Raw genomic sequence first — 18582 nt, 5'->3', positions numbered from 1 at the left:
GAGAGTCGCTTGAACCCGGGAGGCAGAAGTCGCAGTGAGCCGACATTGCGCCACTCTACTCCAGCCTGGGTGACAGAGCGAGACTCCGTCTCAAAAAAAAAAGTAAAGTGAATGCTTTCACTAGATAATAACTGCATACCAAGAGCCAGGGGCCATGTTGAACTGTCCCAGCACAGCTGTTGTGGATGGGTTTGTGGCAGACAACCATTATCAGCCACAACTCATCTGTTTTTTACAGAAGCCATACGGAAGGAGTGTCTTTTGCATCTTTGAGGGCAGCAATAATCACTTCAGTTCCATTCAGGGTGTGGTATTGTTTCTTTTTTTTTTTTTTTTTGAGATGGAGTTTCGCTCTTGTTTTCCAGGCTGGAGTGCAATGGCGCAATCTTGGCTCACCGCAACCTCCGCCTCCGGGGTTCAAGCGATTCTCCTGCCTCAGCCTCCCTAGTAGCTGGGATTACAGGCATGTGCCACCATGCCCAGCTAATTTTGTATTTTTAGTAGAGATGGGGTTTCTCCATGTTGGTCAGGCTGGTCTCGAACTCCCGACCTCAGCTGATCCACTTGCCTCAGCCTCCCAGAGTGCTGGGATTACAGGCGTGAGCCACTGCGCCTGGCCAGGGTGTGGTATTTCTTGCCACTTTGATTGGCTGGGGAAGGGCAGGGTGTGCAGGAGTTTCCACTTGACCCTTTTTCCTATGACCTACCTATGCTACAGGTTAAGTAACCAATGTGCTGGGCATCTATCCCCCTGCTAAACATATCCCAATTGTTTTCTCAGGGACATGGCCATAGGGTGAGTCTGTCCCCACTGGGCCCACTGAGATGGATTTGGGCCAGGACTCCATTTATCAGCTGACCTCTGTCTGGAGGGCAATGGTAAGTTTTAGATTTGTGTCATCTTAGATCCTATATCAAAAAGCCTCAAAAGGCCTGGGCATTCTGTTTTCCTAATACATTAGTGAACAGCCACAGGTCCTTTGGGGAAATATTTATTGTATATACTTGTGGTACAGTTGGAAGGTCTTCAAAAAAACCCAAACTCCCCTTGAGTTGATGGATTCCGAATCTCAGAACTGGCTCAGATCTGGAAAGTAGCGGAAGGATTGCAATTTCCCATTGTTAACAGCTGGTATCAGTCTTCTCATCCACTCTTGGGATTTTTTTGTTTATACAAATCAAAGCCTCACCCTGTTGGCTGAAAGTTTTTGCTAAGAACACCAAGGGTTATTAGTCAATGCCACAGATTCCTGTGGGTCAAGACACCCTAGTGGGCCAGGAGTGGCTCCTGCCTGTAATCCCAGCACTTTGGGAGGCTGATGCAGGAGGATTGTTTGAGCCCGGGAGTTCGAGACCAGCCTGGGCAACATAGTGAGATCCCATCTCTCTTGTTTTTTTTAAATTCATATTTAAACAAAAATAAGGCCGGGTGTGGTGGCTTACGCCTCTAATCCCAGCACTTTGGGAGGCCAAGACAGGCGGATGACGAGGTCAGGAGATCGAGACCATCCTGGCTCAGTGAAACCCCATCTTTACTAAAAATACAAAAAAAAAAAAAAAAAGAAAAGAAAAATTAGCCAGGCGTGGTGGTGGGTGCCTGTAGTCTCAGCTACTCAGGAGGCTGAGGCAGGAGAATGGCATGAACCTGCGAGGTGGAGCTTGCAGTGAGCCGAGATCGCACCGCTGCACTCCAGTCTGGGTGACAGAGCAAGACTCTGTCTCAAAAAATAAATAACAGGCCGGGTGTGGTGGCTCACACCTGTAATCCCAGCACTTTGGGAGGCTGAGGCAGGTGGATCACCTGAAGTCAGGAGTTCAAGACCAGCCTGGCCAACATGGTGAAACCTTGTCTCTACTAAAAATACAAAAAATCAGCTGGGCGTGGTGGCGGGTGCCTGTAGTCCCATCTTCTTGGGAGGCTGAGGCAGGAGAATGGCATGAACCTGGGAGGCGGAGCTTGCAGTGAGCCGAGATTGTGCCACTGCACTCCAGCCTGGACGACAGAGCAAGACTCCGTCTCAAAAAGAAAAAAAAATACAAAAATTAGCCGGGTGTGGTGGCATGCGCCTGTAGTCCCAGCTACTCAGGAGGCTGAGGCAGGAGAATTGCTTGAACCCGGGAGGCAGAGGTTGCAGTGAGCCGAGACTGCGCCGTTGCACTCCAGCCTGGGTGACAAAGCGAAACTCCATCTCAAAAAAAAATCACCCTAGTTGCCACTCTGGCCTTGTTGCCCATCATGGAAATTGCGTCCACTTTACCTGTGAGAGCTCAGTGCCACTGCCTGGCCTCTGCTGACCAGTCATCCCAGTAACAACAGGGAACTCTGTTCTGTGGCAGAATCTCCTACTGTTAACCCTGCTGAGGCAGCTGTCACTGAACAATCCCGGTGTTGCCCTCAGTTCATCCTTTATCGTCTGAGTGAACGGGAAGCTATTTAGGCCCTCTGAGATAACATAGGTGTTTGGTTCTCAGGACTCATGGAAGAAATTCATTTTAACACACACTGAGTCTGCTGACACCCTTTCTCTGCTCATCATTTCAGCAACTCTACCTCATTTACTGTAGGCCATCATTCCTCACCAAGTATTGGATTGTGTGTTTTTTTTTTCTTTTCATAGAGACGGAGTCTCATTATATTGCCTAGCCTAGTTCTGAACTCCTGGGCTCAAGCAGTCCTACCATCTCAGCTTCTTGAGTAGCTGAAACGACAGATGTGTGCCACCACGCCCAGCTAATTTTTATTTTTTGTAGAGACCGGGTCTCACTATGTTGCCAAGGTGGTCTTGAACTCCTGAGTTCAAGCAGTTCTCCTACCTCAGCCTCCCAGAGTGTTGACACTACAGGCGTGACCCACTGCACCCAGCTGATGATTTAATACATGAAAACCACTTGGAAAAGAGCCAGGCAATGCTGACACAGAGTATATGCCATGTATCAGCTGCTGCTACCATCACTTGCAAATCCCATCTCCTCTATAACCTCAACTCTGAAAACCTCTGAAAACAGTATCTTTCCACTCCAGCTTTACTGAATCTGCCCAGGGCTTGATGCTGGTTAGATGGAGAAGGATGAGGAGTATAATCAAAGAAAACTTATAAAATTTTGACCCTGACAGGTTTACAGAAATTTTAAGAGAAGGCAATAAATGGGGAAGTGGGATCTGGTTTGAAACATACTATGAAACTGTAGACTGCTCTGCAGTCTACTGGAGACCCACAACTGAGGCTTGGGAGAGCCATCAGGACAACATGAGCAGATTTTTTTTTCTTCTTTGAGACAGAGTCTCGCTCTGTTGCCCAGGCTGGAGTGCAGTGGCCTGATCTCAGCTCCCTGTAGCCTCTACCTCCTGGGTTCAAGTGATTCTCCTGCCTCAGCATCCCGAGTAGCTGGGCTTACAGGCACATGCCACCATGCCTGGCTAATTTTTGTATTTTTAGTAGAGACAGGGTTTCACCATGTTGGCCAGGCTGGTCTCGAACTCCTGACCTCATGATCCACCCACCTTGGTCTCCCAAAGTGCTGGGATTACAGCCTTGAGAACACAGGCAGATTTAAAACTTATTTGCATGGGCTGGGCGTAGTGGCACATGCCTGTAATCCCAGCACTTTGGGAGGCTGAGGCAGGCAGATCATGAGGTCAGGAGTTTGAGACCAGCCTGGCCAACATGGTGAAACCCTGTATCTACTAAAAATACAAAAATTAGCTGGGCGTGGTGGTGGGCGCCTATAATCTCAGCTGCTACGGAGCCTGAGGTTGCAGTAAGCCAAGATTGCTCAACTGCACTCCAGCCTGGGCAAGAGCAAGACTCTGTCTCAAAAAAAAAAACGGTAATCTATAAAATAATTTTTATTTTTGAGACCGTCTTGCTCTGTCATCATGTGGTGGTGCAATCACAGGGGCTCACTGCAGCCTCAACTTCTGGGCTCAAGCAATCCTCTTAACCTCAGCCTCCCGAGTAGCTGGGACCACAAGCGTGCACCACCACACCCAGCTAATTTTTTTTTTTTTTTTTTTTTTTTTTGGAGACGGAGTCTCACTCTGTCCCCTAGACTGGAGTACAATGGTGCGATCTCGTGTGTAAGTGATTCTCCTCCCTCAGTCTCCTGAGTAGCTGGGATTACAGGCACACGCCACCACACCCAGCTGATTTTTTGTTTGCTTTTAGGAGACGGCGTTTCACCACGTTGGTCAGGCTGGTCTCAAACTCCTGGCCTTGTGACCTGCCCACCTTAGCCTCCCAAAGTGCTAGGATTACAAGTGTGAGCCACGGCACCCAGCCCTAATTTTTTTAAAATTTTGTTGTAGAGATAGGGTCTTGCCACATTGCCTAGGCTGGTCTGAAGAGATTCTACTGCCTTGGCCTCCCAAAGTACTGGGATTATAAGCATGAGCCACTGCACCTAGCCTATAAAGAAATTTTAGTGTTGGGCACAGTGGCTCACACCTATAATCCCAGCACTTTGGGAGGCTGAGGCCGGCAGATTGCTAGAGCTCAGTTTAAGACCAGCCTGGGCAACATGGTGAAACCCCGTCTCTACTAAAAATACAAAAATTAGCTGGGGCATGGTGGCGCACACCTGTAGTCCCAGCTACTCTGGAGACTGAGGCACAAGAATTGCTTGAACCCGGGAGGCAGAGGCAGCAGTGAGCCAAGATGGCACCACTGCATTCTAGCCTGGGCAACAGAGCGAGACACTGCCTCAAACAAAAAAAGAAAAATTTAAGTCAACTTTCAGATTCCATTTATAGTCACCAACATGTCGTCTTTTTTTTTTTTTTTTGAGATGGAGTTTCGCTTTTGTTGCCCAGGCTGGAGTTCAATGGCGCGATCTCAGCTCACTGCAACCTGCAACTATTGGGTTCAAGCAATTCTCCTAGCTTAGCCTCCCGAGTAGCTGGGATTACAGGCATGTGCCACCACACCCAGCTAATTTTGTTTTTAGTAGAGATGGGGTTTCTCCATGTTGGTCAGTATGGTCTAGAACTCCTGACCTCGGGTGATCTGCCAGCCTTGGCCTCCCAAAGTGCTGGCATTACAGGTGTGAGCCACCATACCCAAGGCAACATGTCTTGTTTTAACTGAAATGTATGGTCCAAACTGCACAAAACCACACTCAATCTCTTCTGAAAAACTATTCTGTTTAATAGTGCACTTCATTTATGCTACAGGATGAGCAGGGTTAGGAAAACACAATGGAAGGTCATCCCGTCGGTTGGGAATACTTGGAGAACGCCATCCTCACCCAGCAACGAGCTCTGCCATCAGGCTCAGGCACAGCCTGCCTTCTCTGGGCTTCGCTTTTTTTCCCCCTCCTTTTGGGCTTTGCTCTTTATCTGCATTAATCTTCAGCTGCTGAAGAGTCAGAGGTGGAGGCAGGAGCGGTCAGAGGTGAGAGGGCAGGGTAGGCAGGCCGAGTGAGCTCCTTGAAAGCATCCTTACCCATTGAAAGCATCCTTACCCAGGCATTTAGAGAAAAATCATTTTCATCACTGGAGTGGGAAGAGGACGAGAGGACAGGAATCAGAGGCCAACGCTAAGTGCTTCTGACCCTCTCCCTCACAGCTGGTTACTAGCTGTTTGGATAGATTTGCCCATTCAGCCCCAGGACAACTGGGGAGGGCGGGGGTCTGCCAGCAGTATCACCGGGTTTCTCTTGGAAACATGGTCTGGCTGCTCCAAGAGCCCTAAAGGACATCATCGTCACAGATGATGTTTCTGGAATCTCTTCCACCCTCAATAAAATAATCCCTCAATGCCAAATTTCCATAATTAATAAAATCATGAAACAAAACAGCATGTTCCTTATCGAAACTTAAAGCTGGACTAGGAACAGTAACTTTGAAATAGTCTCCGTTTCCCCTCCCTAGCAAATAACAGGACCCAGAGCGTCCTTTCCACTGCTGTCTGTGCTGACTACGTGGACTCCAACTAAAGGAATCCATCAAATTCTGTCCCGACTGTGCTTCCGTCCCCACCTTGGAAAGGTTCCTCTGCTGTGAGAAAAACGGTTTAGTGCAAACTCCTTTCCTAAATGGGGTGACTGGTCCCAGAGCTGCTTTCTGTTCCCAGCACACCATCCGCTTGCCTTGTCGCTTTCCAAGGCTGGTGCGGTTTCTGGTAAAATTCACTGATTTGCCCAATCTGCCCCATTCTCTAAAATGAAAGGTCTGAGTTGGAAGGGACACATCCTAAGCTGTTGAGATTTATAGAGTAAGGCAAGAGCTCTTGAGACTCAGGGGAAGTGAGGAAAATGGGTGTGTGGCTCTTTCACGTGGACTCTCTGATATTTAACTCGGTCGTAACTCTGAGGGAGCTTTTGCTCATGCCCATCCCATTCAAAGGCTTCTCTCCAGTGTGAATTCTCTGATGGCGAACAAGAGCCGAGCTGTACCTGAAGGCTTTCCCACACTCGCTACATTCATAGGGGTTCTCCCCGGTGTGGATTCTTTGATGCTGAATAAGGCCTGAACTGTAGGTAAACTTTCCTCCGCATTCCATACATTCGTAGGGCTTCTCTCCAGTGTGGATTCTCTGGTGCTGATAGAGGTGTGAGCTCTGGCTGAAGGCCTTCCCACACTCATTACATTCATAGGGTTTTTCTCCAGTGTGGATTCTCTGGTGGTGAATAAGGGTGGAGCTCCTGCTGAAGGCCTTCCCACATTCATTGCAGGCGTAGGGTTTCTCACCAGTGTGGATTCTCTGATGGTGGGTGAGGGTGGAGCTCCAGCTGAAGGTCTTCCCACACTCATTACATTCATAGGGTTTCTCCCCTGTGTGGATCCTCCGATGCAGAATGAGGGCAGAGCTACAGCTGAAGGTTTTCCCACAATCACTACATTCATAAGGTTTCTCCCCAGTGTGGATTCTCTGATGCTGAATAAGGTGTGAGCTCTGGCTGAAGGCCTTCCCACACTCATTACATTCATAGGGCTTTTCCCCGGTGTGGATTCTCTGATGTTGAATAAGGTCTGAAGTTCGATTAAAGCTCTTGCTACATTCATCACACTTATGGGGTCTGTCTCCCACGGGGAGTCTCTGATGTGAGATAAGGTTGGAATTCACAGTGAAGCTGTTCCCAAAGTCATTATATTTCTCGCTTCTCTCTCCTATGGGGCTTATCTTCTCCTCAACTGTCACTTGACCAAAATCTTGCATTTTCCTGGTCAATCTTTCTCCGGGGGAGTTCCCCAGTGGCCTCTTTAGACTGACTTCTCGTTCATAGGCTTCTTTAAACTTGAGACCCTGAGAAATATCCTTCTGAAATCTTCCCAGTAGGACCCCATGTGATCTTGTGTCTTCAGAAATTTCTTGATCATTTTCAGTTCTGGTCTCACGATCTGACACAAAAAAAAATGCAAATGTCACTTGTTCCTTGGGGAAGAAAGAGTGAAAATCACAGGACAGGATCATCATAATGAATACTTACAGTGCCAAGAGCACATGCCTGCAAAAAGGCCTGCCCCATATGTGTGCAGCTAAGGCAAAATGAGACAACCAGGCTAAGGAGACAGGGAAGGGGCAGGGCAGAGAGCAAAACCAAGGAGAACAGAGCTGGAAGTGGAGAGACAGCTGAGTGTGTGTGGAGGGGAGGACGGATCAGGCAGAGAGGTAGGGAACCAATATTAGAAGAGGAAGGTCATATTGCTTAATGAAGTGACAAAGCGTTTAGAGAGATCAGGGCAGTGGATATAACTGGGGACACACTGACTGCAAGAAGGGAAAGCAAGTACAGTACAGTTGGTGAGAAAAAGGGGGAAGGGTGAGGAGAGACAGCAGCAGCACAGGAAGGAGCAAGGGGGAGGATGCTAGCGGCCAACATGGCCCCATAAGAAGAGCAATCATGGCACTCGTCACGCCACAAATGCCAAGCCCATGGAAACGGCAAGACAGCTGAGTCCACCTCTGGGCCCTATGCATAAAAGGCTACGCTCGCACGTGAGGCTATGCAAAGAATCTCAGTGTGTGACATCTCTTCACTCCTTTGGAGTTTCTAAAGGCAACTCTGCGCACAGAGGATAAATGTAAAGGGTCCAGAGAGTTTGCATTTTTAGCTTAATTGGTATTTTAAAAAGTAAAGACAGGGTAATGTGTGTTAGGGACAGGAACAGCTGTTTCTCCTTCACCTGAACAGGTACCTCTTTAGGACCTCTCTGCTCTCAGTTCCCTTTAAACCCAGGCCCCTTGACTCTTCCTCTCACTCTAGCAGAGAGATGGTGGCAGGATTCAGAAATGGGAATTCTGCTCATGGGAAGAGTTTATCTGCTCACCCTGAGAATCCCAGAGCTCAATTCCAGACCCCGGATCTGCCAGGAAGAGAAGGGAAATGTACAGGGAGGTCTCAAATGAGACTCAGGAACGTCTCCTGGCTCTGTTCGGGAAAATGCCCACTAAGAGTGGTGTGAGAGACAAGGAATTCTACATCCTAAAGGTTAAGAAACTAATTTCTTAATTTTTCTTGTTTTTTTTTGTTTGTTTGTTTTTGAGACAGGGTCGGTCTCTGGCACCCAGGTTGGAGTGTAGTGGCGCGTTCTTGGCTTACTGCAACCTCCACTCCCAGGTTCAAGCAATTCTCCTGCCTCAGCCTCCCAAGTAGCTGGGATTACAGGCACATGCCACCACCCCCAGCTAATTTTGTTGTATTTTTAGTAGAGACGGCATTTCAACATGTTGGCCAGGCTGGTCTGAAACTCCTGACCTCAGTATCTGCCCGCCTCAGTCTCCCAAAGTGCTGGGATTACAGGCATGAGCCACCACACCTGGCCTAATTTCTTAACCTTTCTAAGTTTCTACAGAGCAGCAGGGGCACCAGGTCCTGAACAAAGCAACAGGTCCCTAGAGGTTACAGAAGGGGAGTGGAGAAGCAGAGAAGGGGAGGACAGAGACATGGGCACAGAGCAGCACCTCATGTGTTCGGGGATCACAACACAATAATCCTTCAGAAAACTCTCTGGATTATATATTAAGTCCTGAGAATAACATGGAAAAAGTACCAGATTTGGTCAGGCGCGGTGGGGCTCACACCTGTAATCCCAGCACTTTGGGAGGCCGAGGCAAGCAGATCACCAGAGGTTGGGAGTTCGAGAGCAGCCTGACCAACATGGAGAAACTCTGTCTCTACTAAAAATACAAAATTAGCCAGGCGTGGTGGCATATGCCTGTCATCCCAGCTACTCAGGAGGCTGTGGCAGGAGAATTGCTTGAAAGCAGGAGGCGGAGGTTGCGGTGAGCCAAGATCACGCCATTGCACTCCAGCCTGGCAACAAGAGCGAAACTCCATCTCAAAAAAAAAAAAAGGTACCAGATTTGGAGTTAAAGACTAGGCCCCAAGTTTTACCACTCATCAGCGCAATCGATGACCATGCATGCACAAAGCATTGAGACCTCTACCCTCACCTCCACTTTATTTACTTACTTATTTTTTGAGACAGGGTCTCTCTGTCACCCAGGCTGGAGTGCAGCGGTGCCATCTCAGCTCACTGCAACCTCAGCTTCCCAGGCTCAAGTGATCCTCCAACCTCAGCCTCCCAAGTAGCTGGGACTACAGGAATGTGCCACCATGCCTCGCTAATTTTTTGGATACTTGATAGAGACAGGCTCTCGCCATGTTGCCCAGGCTGGTCTTGAACTCTTGACCTCAAGTGATCCTCCTGCCTCGGCCTCTCAGAGTGTTGGGATTACAGGTGTGAGCCACCTCACCAGGTGAGGTGGCTATCACTTTCCTTACCTGTAAAATGAGGAATAATACTAGCTGCCTCAATTAATGTGTTACTGTGAAGATTAAATGAAAGAATATATATGAGAACGCTTTATAAGTTGCAAACTACTGTATAAATGAGTTAAGATTATCGTTCTTACAATTTCCCAAGACTAAGTCAATCCTTAGCCAGGCTGGGCACGGTGGCTCATGCCTGTAATCCCAGCACTTTGGGAGGCCAAGGCAGGTGGATCACTTGAAGTCAGGAGTTTGAGACCAACCTGGTCAACATGGTGAAACCCTGTCTCTACTAAAACAAAACAAAACAAAAAAATGCAAAATGTAGCCCGGTGTGGTGGTGCATGCCTGTAGTCCCACCTACTTGGGAGGCAGTGAGAACGCTTGAACCTGGGAAGTGGATGTTGCACTGAGCAAAGGTTGTGCCATTGCACCTCAAAAAAAAAAAAAATCTGCTGAAACAGTCAGCTCTTTTCAGTGACTAGATTGTTACTAACAAACAAACAAGCAAAGAAACACCAGTGAGTTTTGTAGAGAAGGCACAACTCCTTACCCAGTGAGAACACATTCCCGTAATTCTCCAGCATCACATCTCTATAGAGGTCCCTCTGAGCAGGTTCCAAACGCTTCCACTCCTTCCGGATGAAGTACACAGCTACATCCTCAAAGGTTACCAGCTCCTGAAACAACACATGCTGGCATGCAATTTCAGGGTGAGGAATGTGAATGGCAGCACCAAAAAAATAACTGAGGATGGGGTAAAAAATGCACATTTGGGAAGAGAGGAAAGGAGAGCAGGGTGGAGGAAGAGAGACAAGAGTCCAAGATGGAAGGTGAGAGTCCATGATTCAGCAGGACAGAACCATGGGCCTGATGGAGGCGATCAGGGTTTAAAGCTCTGAATGGGATGTCATTGCACAGAAAATGGAAAGGAAAAGGATGAAGGGAACCACAGCTTACCTGGGACTTGGCCTTTAGGAGTGCAGCTGCCAACATCTCATCCCCCAGGCTGTCCTTGTCGGAAAAGGCAGGAACTTTTGAAGGAAGAGCTGAAGGGCAATAAAAGGGCCCAGGAATGAGTCCATCTGCTCTGTGACCTCCCAACCTGCTGACTTCCCAACCCACAGAAAGCTCCCAGAGTCCTGGGACAACACAGGACCCTCTCTCTCACATAGTTTGCTTCCTCTGCAGCTAGCTCAAGGGTGTCCAACAAAGGCACACTCGGAGCGGGTCCATCCTGCCTGAGCAGATGGCCACAGGCCTAGTCATTCTAGGCCTCCAGTCTGCCCCAGGCCCCCTCTTCTCTCTCCAGTCACTCTTCTCTCAATGAAGCCGCCCAGTCCTATCTTAGTGATGACTGCATTCTTGTCCATTCACCCAAGTTTGGCCAGAAACATACGATCCTGCTCTTGCATGGTCTATTTTTTTTTTTTTTTTTGAGGTGGGTTTTGCTATGCTGCCCAGGCTGGTCTCAAACTGCTGGGCTCAAGTGATCCTCCCGCCTCAGCCTCCCAAGTAGCTGGGATTAGGGATTACAGGCATGCACCACTGCACCCAGCATGAAGTTCTTAGAACAGAGAAAAACCAGCAGCTCCACCCCAACCCTAACTGGAAACACAATGCCCACAGTTCCTTTATCTCCACCCCAGATCAAATCTGTACACTAAAAATGTTTCCTGTTTCTATGTTGGATCTCTTATCGTTTTCTGCAATTCTTTTTTTTTTTTTTTTTTTTTTTGAGACAGCATCTCGCTCTGTTGCCCAGGCTGGAGTGCAGTGGCACGATCTTGGCTCGCTGCAACCTCCGCCTCCCGGATTCAAGCAATTCTCCTGCCTCAGCCTCTGGAGTAGCTGGGACTACAAGCGTATGCCACCGTGCCCAGCTAATTTTTTGTATTTTTAGTAGAGATGGCCACTGTGTTGGCCAGGATGGTCTTGATTTCCTGACCTTGTGATCTGCCCACCTCAGCCTCCTAAAGTGCTGGGATTACAGGAGTGAGCCACCGCGCCTGGCTGCAAAATATATTTTAGTGGCTTCCTATTCACTCTTATATTTTTGCCTGTGACCCACAAAATGATTCCCAAGCGCTTCCTCTAAAAGCATGCTCCTAAAAAGCACAAACTATGCCTATGAAGTCAGCTGCATAGAATGCCCAAAAAATGAAATGACTGACACGGTTTCCTTAGTCTCACGTGAGGTACTCACAACCCTTCAAAACTGCCTCAGTGGCCAGGTGCGATGGCTCACACCTGTAATTTCAACACTTTGGGAGGCCAAGGTGGGCACTGAGCTCAGGAGTTCAAGACCAGCCAGACCAACATGGCAAAAACCCCGTCTCTACAAAAATTAGCTGGGCATGGTAGTGGGTGCCTGTAGTCCCAGCTACATGGGAGGCTGAGGCAGGAGAATCACTTGAACCCAGGAGGCAGAGGTTGCAGTAAGCCAAGACTGTGCCACTGCACTCTAGCCTGAGCAACAAGCAAGACTCCGTCTCAAAAAAAAAAAAAAAAAAAAAAAAAATCTGCCTCAATTATCAAACCTATCAAGCTGTCATTGATTACTGTTTGGTCAGCTTCCCCACTAGGCTGTGAGTTACTGAATGATGAAGAGTGTGTCTTATTCACGTCTGGATTCTAGTAGTTAGCCTAGTACCTGGTGAATGAGCGATTTCAATGGATGACTGCTGAATGACTGAGTAATAGAATGAATAAGTCCTTATTCCTCACCACTCTCAAGCAGGGCCTGAGGTTCCTGAGATACGAGATCGGCCTGAGTTTCCATGGAAGGGCAAGGTGCTCTCTGGCCTCCTACGTGCAGACTCAGTGGGAAGCAGGTTTTGAAGGAGAATGAGGAAGCACTGCAGAAGCAAAAGTTCAAGGTTCAAAGATAATTCAAAAAAACCTCCTGGATACAGAAAGATGGGAGCTAGCATTTCAGCGACTACCCAGGAACAGTGAGAAGAAATGTGGCAACTGGGACTAGTCTTTTATTTATTTATTTTTTTAAACAGAGTTTCACTCTTGTCACCCAGGCTGGAGTGCAATGGCGCAATCTTGGCTCACTGCCACCTCTGCCTCCCGGGTTCAACTGATTCTCCTGCCTCAGCCTCCCAAGTAGCTGGGATTACAGGCTCGCGCCACCACGTCTGGCTAATTTTTGTATTTTTTGTAGAGACAGGATTTCACCATGTTGGCCAGGGTGGTCTCGAACTCCTGACCTCAGGTGATCCACCCACCCCAGCCTCCCCAAGTGCTACAATTACAGGCGTGAGCCACCACGCCCAGCCTGGGACTAGTCTTTTAGATCCTGGTAAATATACTCCCTGAAATGAGACTACCACAAGGACCACAAAAAGGGCCCAAGTTCCTCAACAATATCCCACCGTTGGCTGCCCCCACCACTTTGAGTAATATTTATAACAAAATGCAGGAGCGGGTATATACATTTACTGGCATAAAAAGACTACTCCCAGGCTGGGCATGGTGGCTCATGCCTGTAATCCCAGCACTTTGGGAGGCCGAGGTGGGCAAATCATGAGGTCAGGAGTTCAAGACCAGCCTGGCCAGCATGATGAAACCCTGTCTCTACTAAAAATCCAAAAAATTAGCTGGGCATGGTGGTGCGCACCTATAATCCCAGGTACTCGGGAAGCTGAGGCAGGAAAATCACTTGAACCCAGGAGGCGGAGGTTGCAGTGAGCCGAGATCACGCCACTGCACTCCAGCCTGGGCAATAGAGCGAGACTCTGTCTCAAAAAAAAAAAAAAAAAAGGAAAAAATACAAAAATCAGATGGGCATGGTATTACATGCACCCGTAATCCCAGCTACTTGGGAGGCTGAGGCAGGAGAATCGCTTGAACCCAGGAGGCAGAGGTGGCAGTGACCCGAGATCACGCCACTGTACTCCAGCCTGGGCAACAGAGTGCAACTTCGTCTCAAAAAAAAAAAAAAAAAAAAAAAACCCTGGATTTTATCCACTTCTCATTATCTCTTTACTCATTTCCTCACATACCAAATGTTTGCTGAGTGCTAACTCTATCGCAACTCACAAATGCAAGCAGTAAAAAAAAAATCAGGAATGCAAAAAGTATGTGCTTCATAATTAGACTGTTACACTCACATAAGGCATCAAAGGAAGAGGGTTAGATAAAAGAATGTTTGAGAGAATAAAAGAAAAAAAAAGAACAAAGGAAGAGGAGTCCTGTTTGAAAGTCAATTACAAGTTTGGACAACTCTGGTCTTCGGGTAGCATGGGATACAGAATGTCCAATACCAGTGCCCTTACACAGTGGAAAGCACTGACTCAGGCACAAGCCAGGCCACTGGCAATCAAGGTGACACACCTTATCGCCCTCCCAGCAGGGTCCCTTCAACAGTGTCTCAGAGCCAACCATCATATCCTCTTATCAACCACCTTTACAATCTCCAGGGCTATTTATGAGCTGACACCCTCAACAAGTCAGCTTTCAGTACAAACTCCTAGAAAGGCAGGTCAAAGGTCTGACTCCAGAGAAAAAGGCAATGCTCCCTCTCACAGCTGGGTTAAGCAAAGCTGGAACTCAAAGGCATATTGTTGAGAACAAGCACCCAGTGTCTGGAGCAGTACACAGTGTTTCTCACAGAAAGAAAACTCTCCATTGTGCCCCCATGGCTTCAGGTCCAGGCGGGGCCCTTCCCCTGCTCTGTTGCCAGCCTCACTCCCTGGTGCTGCCCCTGGGGACCGAGATAGATGGTCTGGCAGTGAGAACGAGACACGGAAAGCTTTACCTGCCTGATTATTTCCTTCCTTCTTTGAAGTCAGTCCCTAGAAGGCCAAAGGAACAATTACTGGGAATTTAGCAGCCTCTCTTCAAGTTCCCGGGAATTCTGACCTTTGTCGATGCCAATGCTGTGTGATTAAGGGGAAAAAAAGGAATTTAAAATATTCATGCAAATGTCTTTTTTTTTTTTTTTTTTTTTTCCATGTGAGACAGGGTCTGACTTTGCTGCTCAGGCTGGGGTGCAGTGAGTTTAAGCTCACTCCAGCCTCAAACTCCTGAGTTCAAGTGATCCTCCCAGCTCAGCCTCCCAAGGAGCTGGGACTGAAGGTGTGCACTGCCACATCTGGCTGAGTTTTTAAAAATTTTTTTTGTAGAAATGCAGGCTCACTATGTTGCTCAGGCTGGTCTCAATCTCCTGGCCTCAAGTGATCCTTTCGCCTCAGCCTCCCAAAGCGCTGGGATTACAGGTGTGAGCCACCGAGTCCACCCTAAACTTCATTTCTAATCAAGATATTTAGAGAAAAGGAAAAAAAGAGGGAATACTTATTATATGCTAATAAATACCAATTAAGACCACCACCACAACTAGTAGTATTTGTGTTGCACCCGTGGAGAGATGAAAGGGAATGGTAGGTTCTCAGGTCCACCTCCACCCAGGGAAAGTTCTAACGTTCTGTCAGCTAACTTGCTAGATACTGTCCTCCCAACTACTTCAGCAGGGGATCCACACTGCACAGCTGAGCCATTAGAAGTCTTCAGGTGATTCGCTGAAAATCTATCTCCTTGGACCTTCACCTCACAGAGACCTACTGCATCACAGAAATTCAATGACTGGCCACATGCAGTGGCTCACGCCTGTAACCCCAGCACTTTAGGAGGCTGAGGTGGGAGGAGTTCCAGGCTACAGTGACCCATGATGGCACCACTGCACTCCAGCCAGGGGCAACAGAGCAAGACCCTAATACACACAAAAATTTTAAAAGGAAAAAAAAAAGTGCCGGGAGTGGTGGCTAACGCCTCTAATCCCAACACTTTGGGAGGCCGAGGCGAGTGGGATCTCAAGGTTGGGATCACTTGAGGCCAGGAGTTGGAGACCAACCTGGCCAAAAGGGCGGAACCCCGTCTCTACTAAAAATACAAAAAAATTCGCCGGGTGTGGTGGCGGGCGCCTGTAGTCCCAACCACTCGGGAGGCTGAAGCAGGAGAAGCGCTTGAACCGGGAAGCGGAGATTGCAGTGAGCCGCGATCGCGCCACTGCACTCCAGAGAGACTGTCTCAAAAATAAATAAAAATTAATTGTTTTAAAAACAAAAGAGCTTCAACAACAGGATCCTCTTCTTCCACCTGACTGTCCATCAAACACGTATAATCAAATAATGCCCAGTCTCCACAGATGTCTTTTCTGGAGAAAATAATACGCTTAGTTCCTCTAATTAGTCCATCGGTTTCAGGTTCATCACTCTGCTATCCCTCCTGGAGTTTACACAAGCCCTTCAAAGTGTAAACACCGACGTGGATTCAATCCCACTTCCAGAGAGAGGATCAAACCAGGAATCTAATACAACTGAAAACGGAGCCTGAGCCGGGTGTATCCCTCGATGCACTGGGCTCCAGCAGGATTACCCCTGGGATCGGAGTCTGCACCCACTCCCAGCCCTCGTGCTAACTGCGTAAGCTTCGCAGATCTCTGATCCTTGGACCCAGCTCCGTAAAAATAAACTTCCTCTCCTGTCACGGGCGCGAATTACTGTGTTAACATCAAATTAAAAAGTCTGGGAGAAGTACCAAGTTAGGGTCGCTGTCATTAGCTGCTTTCAAGAGAGAGGCGCCCCTACCACTCTGCTGAAACTTTTAAACGCTCCAGCTGGGGCGCCGTTTAAGTCACAAAACCAGAACCGGAGCCCCATTACTAACCCCTACGCAGGGTCCCGCTAGGCTAGGGGGATCCCTGGGGAAGCGGAGTAGAGGACGGGCTGCAAGGGACGGAGGGGCGCCTCCCCGCACCCTGCTCGGGGCCGGCCGGGGAACCCTAAGGGCCGCAGCGGCACAGACACCACCCCCTTCCCCGGCGACCACAGCCTCCGTCTCACCGCGAGACCCGGGGACGCGTGGACTCACCCTAGGGGACAGGGACGACAGATTTGGGGGACCGGACACGGAACAGGCCCTGTTGGACCCTGTCACAGACCCACACACCGGGGACAGAACAAAGAACGGAAGTTCCCCCTCGTTTCGCTTCCGGGTCGGTTGTTCTTGACACTCACCCGTGCCCCCAACGCCCACTTGTTCTGTCTAGGAAAATGGGAGGTCCTCGCCTCTCTGTGGTTTGCTGACTCAGGGCAGCTGGCAGGCGGCGAGGGCCAGGAGCCCAATCGCTGACGCGGCACTCGGTGATCTTTCGCTGCGGGGTTGGCCGGCTGCGCCCTCTGCTGGCCACGCACGTGCGAAAGCGGCCGACCACGGTCCTGGGCCTCAGGACATGTGCTCCGGCGTCGCCTGCCTTGGGGGCCGGCGGCTGGGGCGCCCGGAGATATCGAGCCCGCGCTTCTCAGACTTGCTCGCGAAGGGCAGCAGTAAATATACAATTCTTGAAGGATTCATCAATATTAAAAAATGGACCCTGATTTAAAATTTGCCTCTGAACAAACCGATTTTTTGTTGGTGTCTTGCAAAAATGTCCCCTTTAAATTACCCACATCTGGGCCGGGCGCGGTGGCTCAAGCCTGTAATCCCAGCACTTTGGGAGGCCGAGACGGGTGGATCACAAGGTCAGGAGATCGAGACCATCCTGGCTAGCATGGTGAAACCCCGTCTCTACTAAAAAAATACAAAAAACTAGCCGGGCGCCGTGGCGGGCGCCTGTAGTCCCAGCTACTCGGGAGGCTGAGGCAGGAGAATGGCGTGAACCCGGGAGGCGGAGCTTGCAGTGAGCTGAGATCCGGCCACAGCACTCCAACCTGGGCGACAGAGCGAGACTCCGTCTCAAAAAAAAAAAAAAAAAAAAAAAAAAATTACCCACATCTGAAGAAAACATTCCAGCCCATCACAGAGTTGACATGAGGAAAAAACCCGTGTACAGGTGATGAGAGCAGAGCAGAGGAAGGTACCGACCGGGCGCAGAGGCTCACGCCTGTAATCCCAGCACTTTAGGAGGCCGAGGCGGGCGGATCACCTGAGGTCAGGAGTTCGAGACCAGCCTGGCCAACATGGCGAAACCCTGTCTCTACTAAAAATACAAAAAAATTACCCGGGCGTGGTGGCGGACGCCTGTAATCCCAGCTACTCTGGAGGCTGAGACAGGAGAATCGCTTGAACCCAGGAGGCGGAGGTTGTAGTGAGTCGACATCAAACCACTGCACTCCAGCCTGGGCCACAGAGTGAGACTCTGTCTCAAAAAAAAAAAAAAAAGGAAGCTACAGGTGGAAGTGAGGCGGGATAGGTAGTCAAAGAAGTGACCGTGTCCTGGAGACGCGGCAACCATGGTGACCACACAGTCAACACAGTAAGCCCCAGCATTTGCATTGTAATTGAACTCATTCAAGCAGAGCTCTCTCCAGTAGGGACTGTCGCCTGTAGGGAGCATGCGCATTTTGATTTCACCTGTCCCTTTGCTCATTATCATAGTAAAAAACACGCCCGGCCGGGCTCGGTGGCTCAAGCCTGTAATCCCAGCACTTTGGGAGGCCGAGACGGGCGGATCACGAGGTCAGGAGATCGAGACCATCCTGGCTAACACGGTGAAACCCCGTCTCTACTAAAAAATACAAAAAAACTAGCCGGGCGAGGTGGCGGGCGCCTGTAGTCCCAGCTACTTGGGAGGCTGAGGCAGAAGAATGGCATAAACCCGGGAGGCGGAGCTTGCAGTGAGCTGAGATCCGGCCACTGCACTCCAGCCTGGGCGACAGAGCCAGACTCTGTCTCAAAAAAAAAAAAAAAAAAAAAAAAAACACGCCCCTGGGTGGAGATTTAAGATGCTAATGAAACATGCAATGTATCAACAAGCCTGTACAGCCACTGCGCATGTGCACCTAGAGGACCACCCAGAACATGCTTACTAGTAACACCTCTCCCACCCCCTTATGAATAATTGTGTAAGACCCCCCCCCC

General features: G+C 49.1%; 1 protein-coding gene across 5 annotated transcripts; it reads right to left on the bottom strand.

The window, feature by feature from the left end:
* Positions 1 to 5121: 5121 nt before the first annotated feature.
* Positions 5122 to 16710, bottom strand: ZNF3 (zinc finger protein 3). Of its 5 annotated transcripts, none has more exons than XM_008018598.3 (6): positions 16594 to 16710; positions 14483 to 14603; positions 12442 to 12572; positions 10675 to 10763; positions 10268 to 10394; positions 5122 to 7339 (listed from the first exon to the last, which is right to left on the bottom strand). In XM_008018598.3, the coding sequence occupies exons 3-6, from the start codon at positions 12494 to 12496 to the stop codon at positions 6270 to 6272; spliced, it is 1341 nt and encodes a 446-aa protein (XP_008016789.3). In that variant the 5' UTR covers positions 12497 to 12572; positions 14483 to 14603; positions 16594 to 16710; the 3' UTR covers positions 5122 to 6269. The 5 variants fall into 5 exon arrangements, with proteins under 5 accessions (XP_008016789.3, XP_072868876.1, XP_072868878.1 ...); XM_073012775.1 differs by having other exon boundaries at positions 14487 to 14603; XM_073012777.1 differs by lacking the exon at positions 12442 to 12572.
* Between the last annotated feature and the right edge of the window lie 1872 nt (positions 16711 to 18582).

Source organism: Chlorocebus sabaeus, chromosome 28, assembly GCF_047675955.1.
Source record: "Chlorocebus sabaeus isolate Y175 chromosome 28, mChlSab1.0.hap1, whole genome shotgun sequence".
Lineage (NCBI taxonomy): Eukaryota > Metazoa > Chordata > Mammalia > Primates > Cercopithecidae > Chlorocebus > Chlorocebus sabaeus.
Note: the sequence above shows the minus strand (reverse complement) of the source record. Positions and strands in the feature narration are given on the sequence as shown.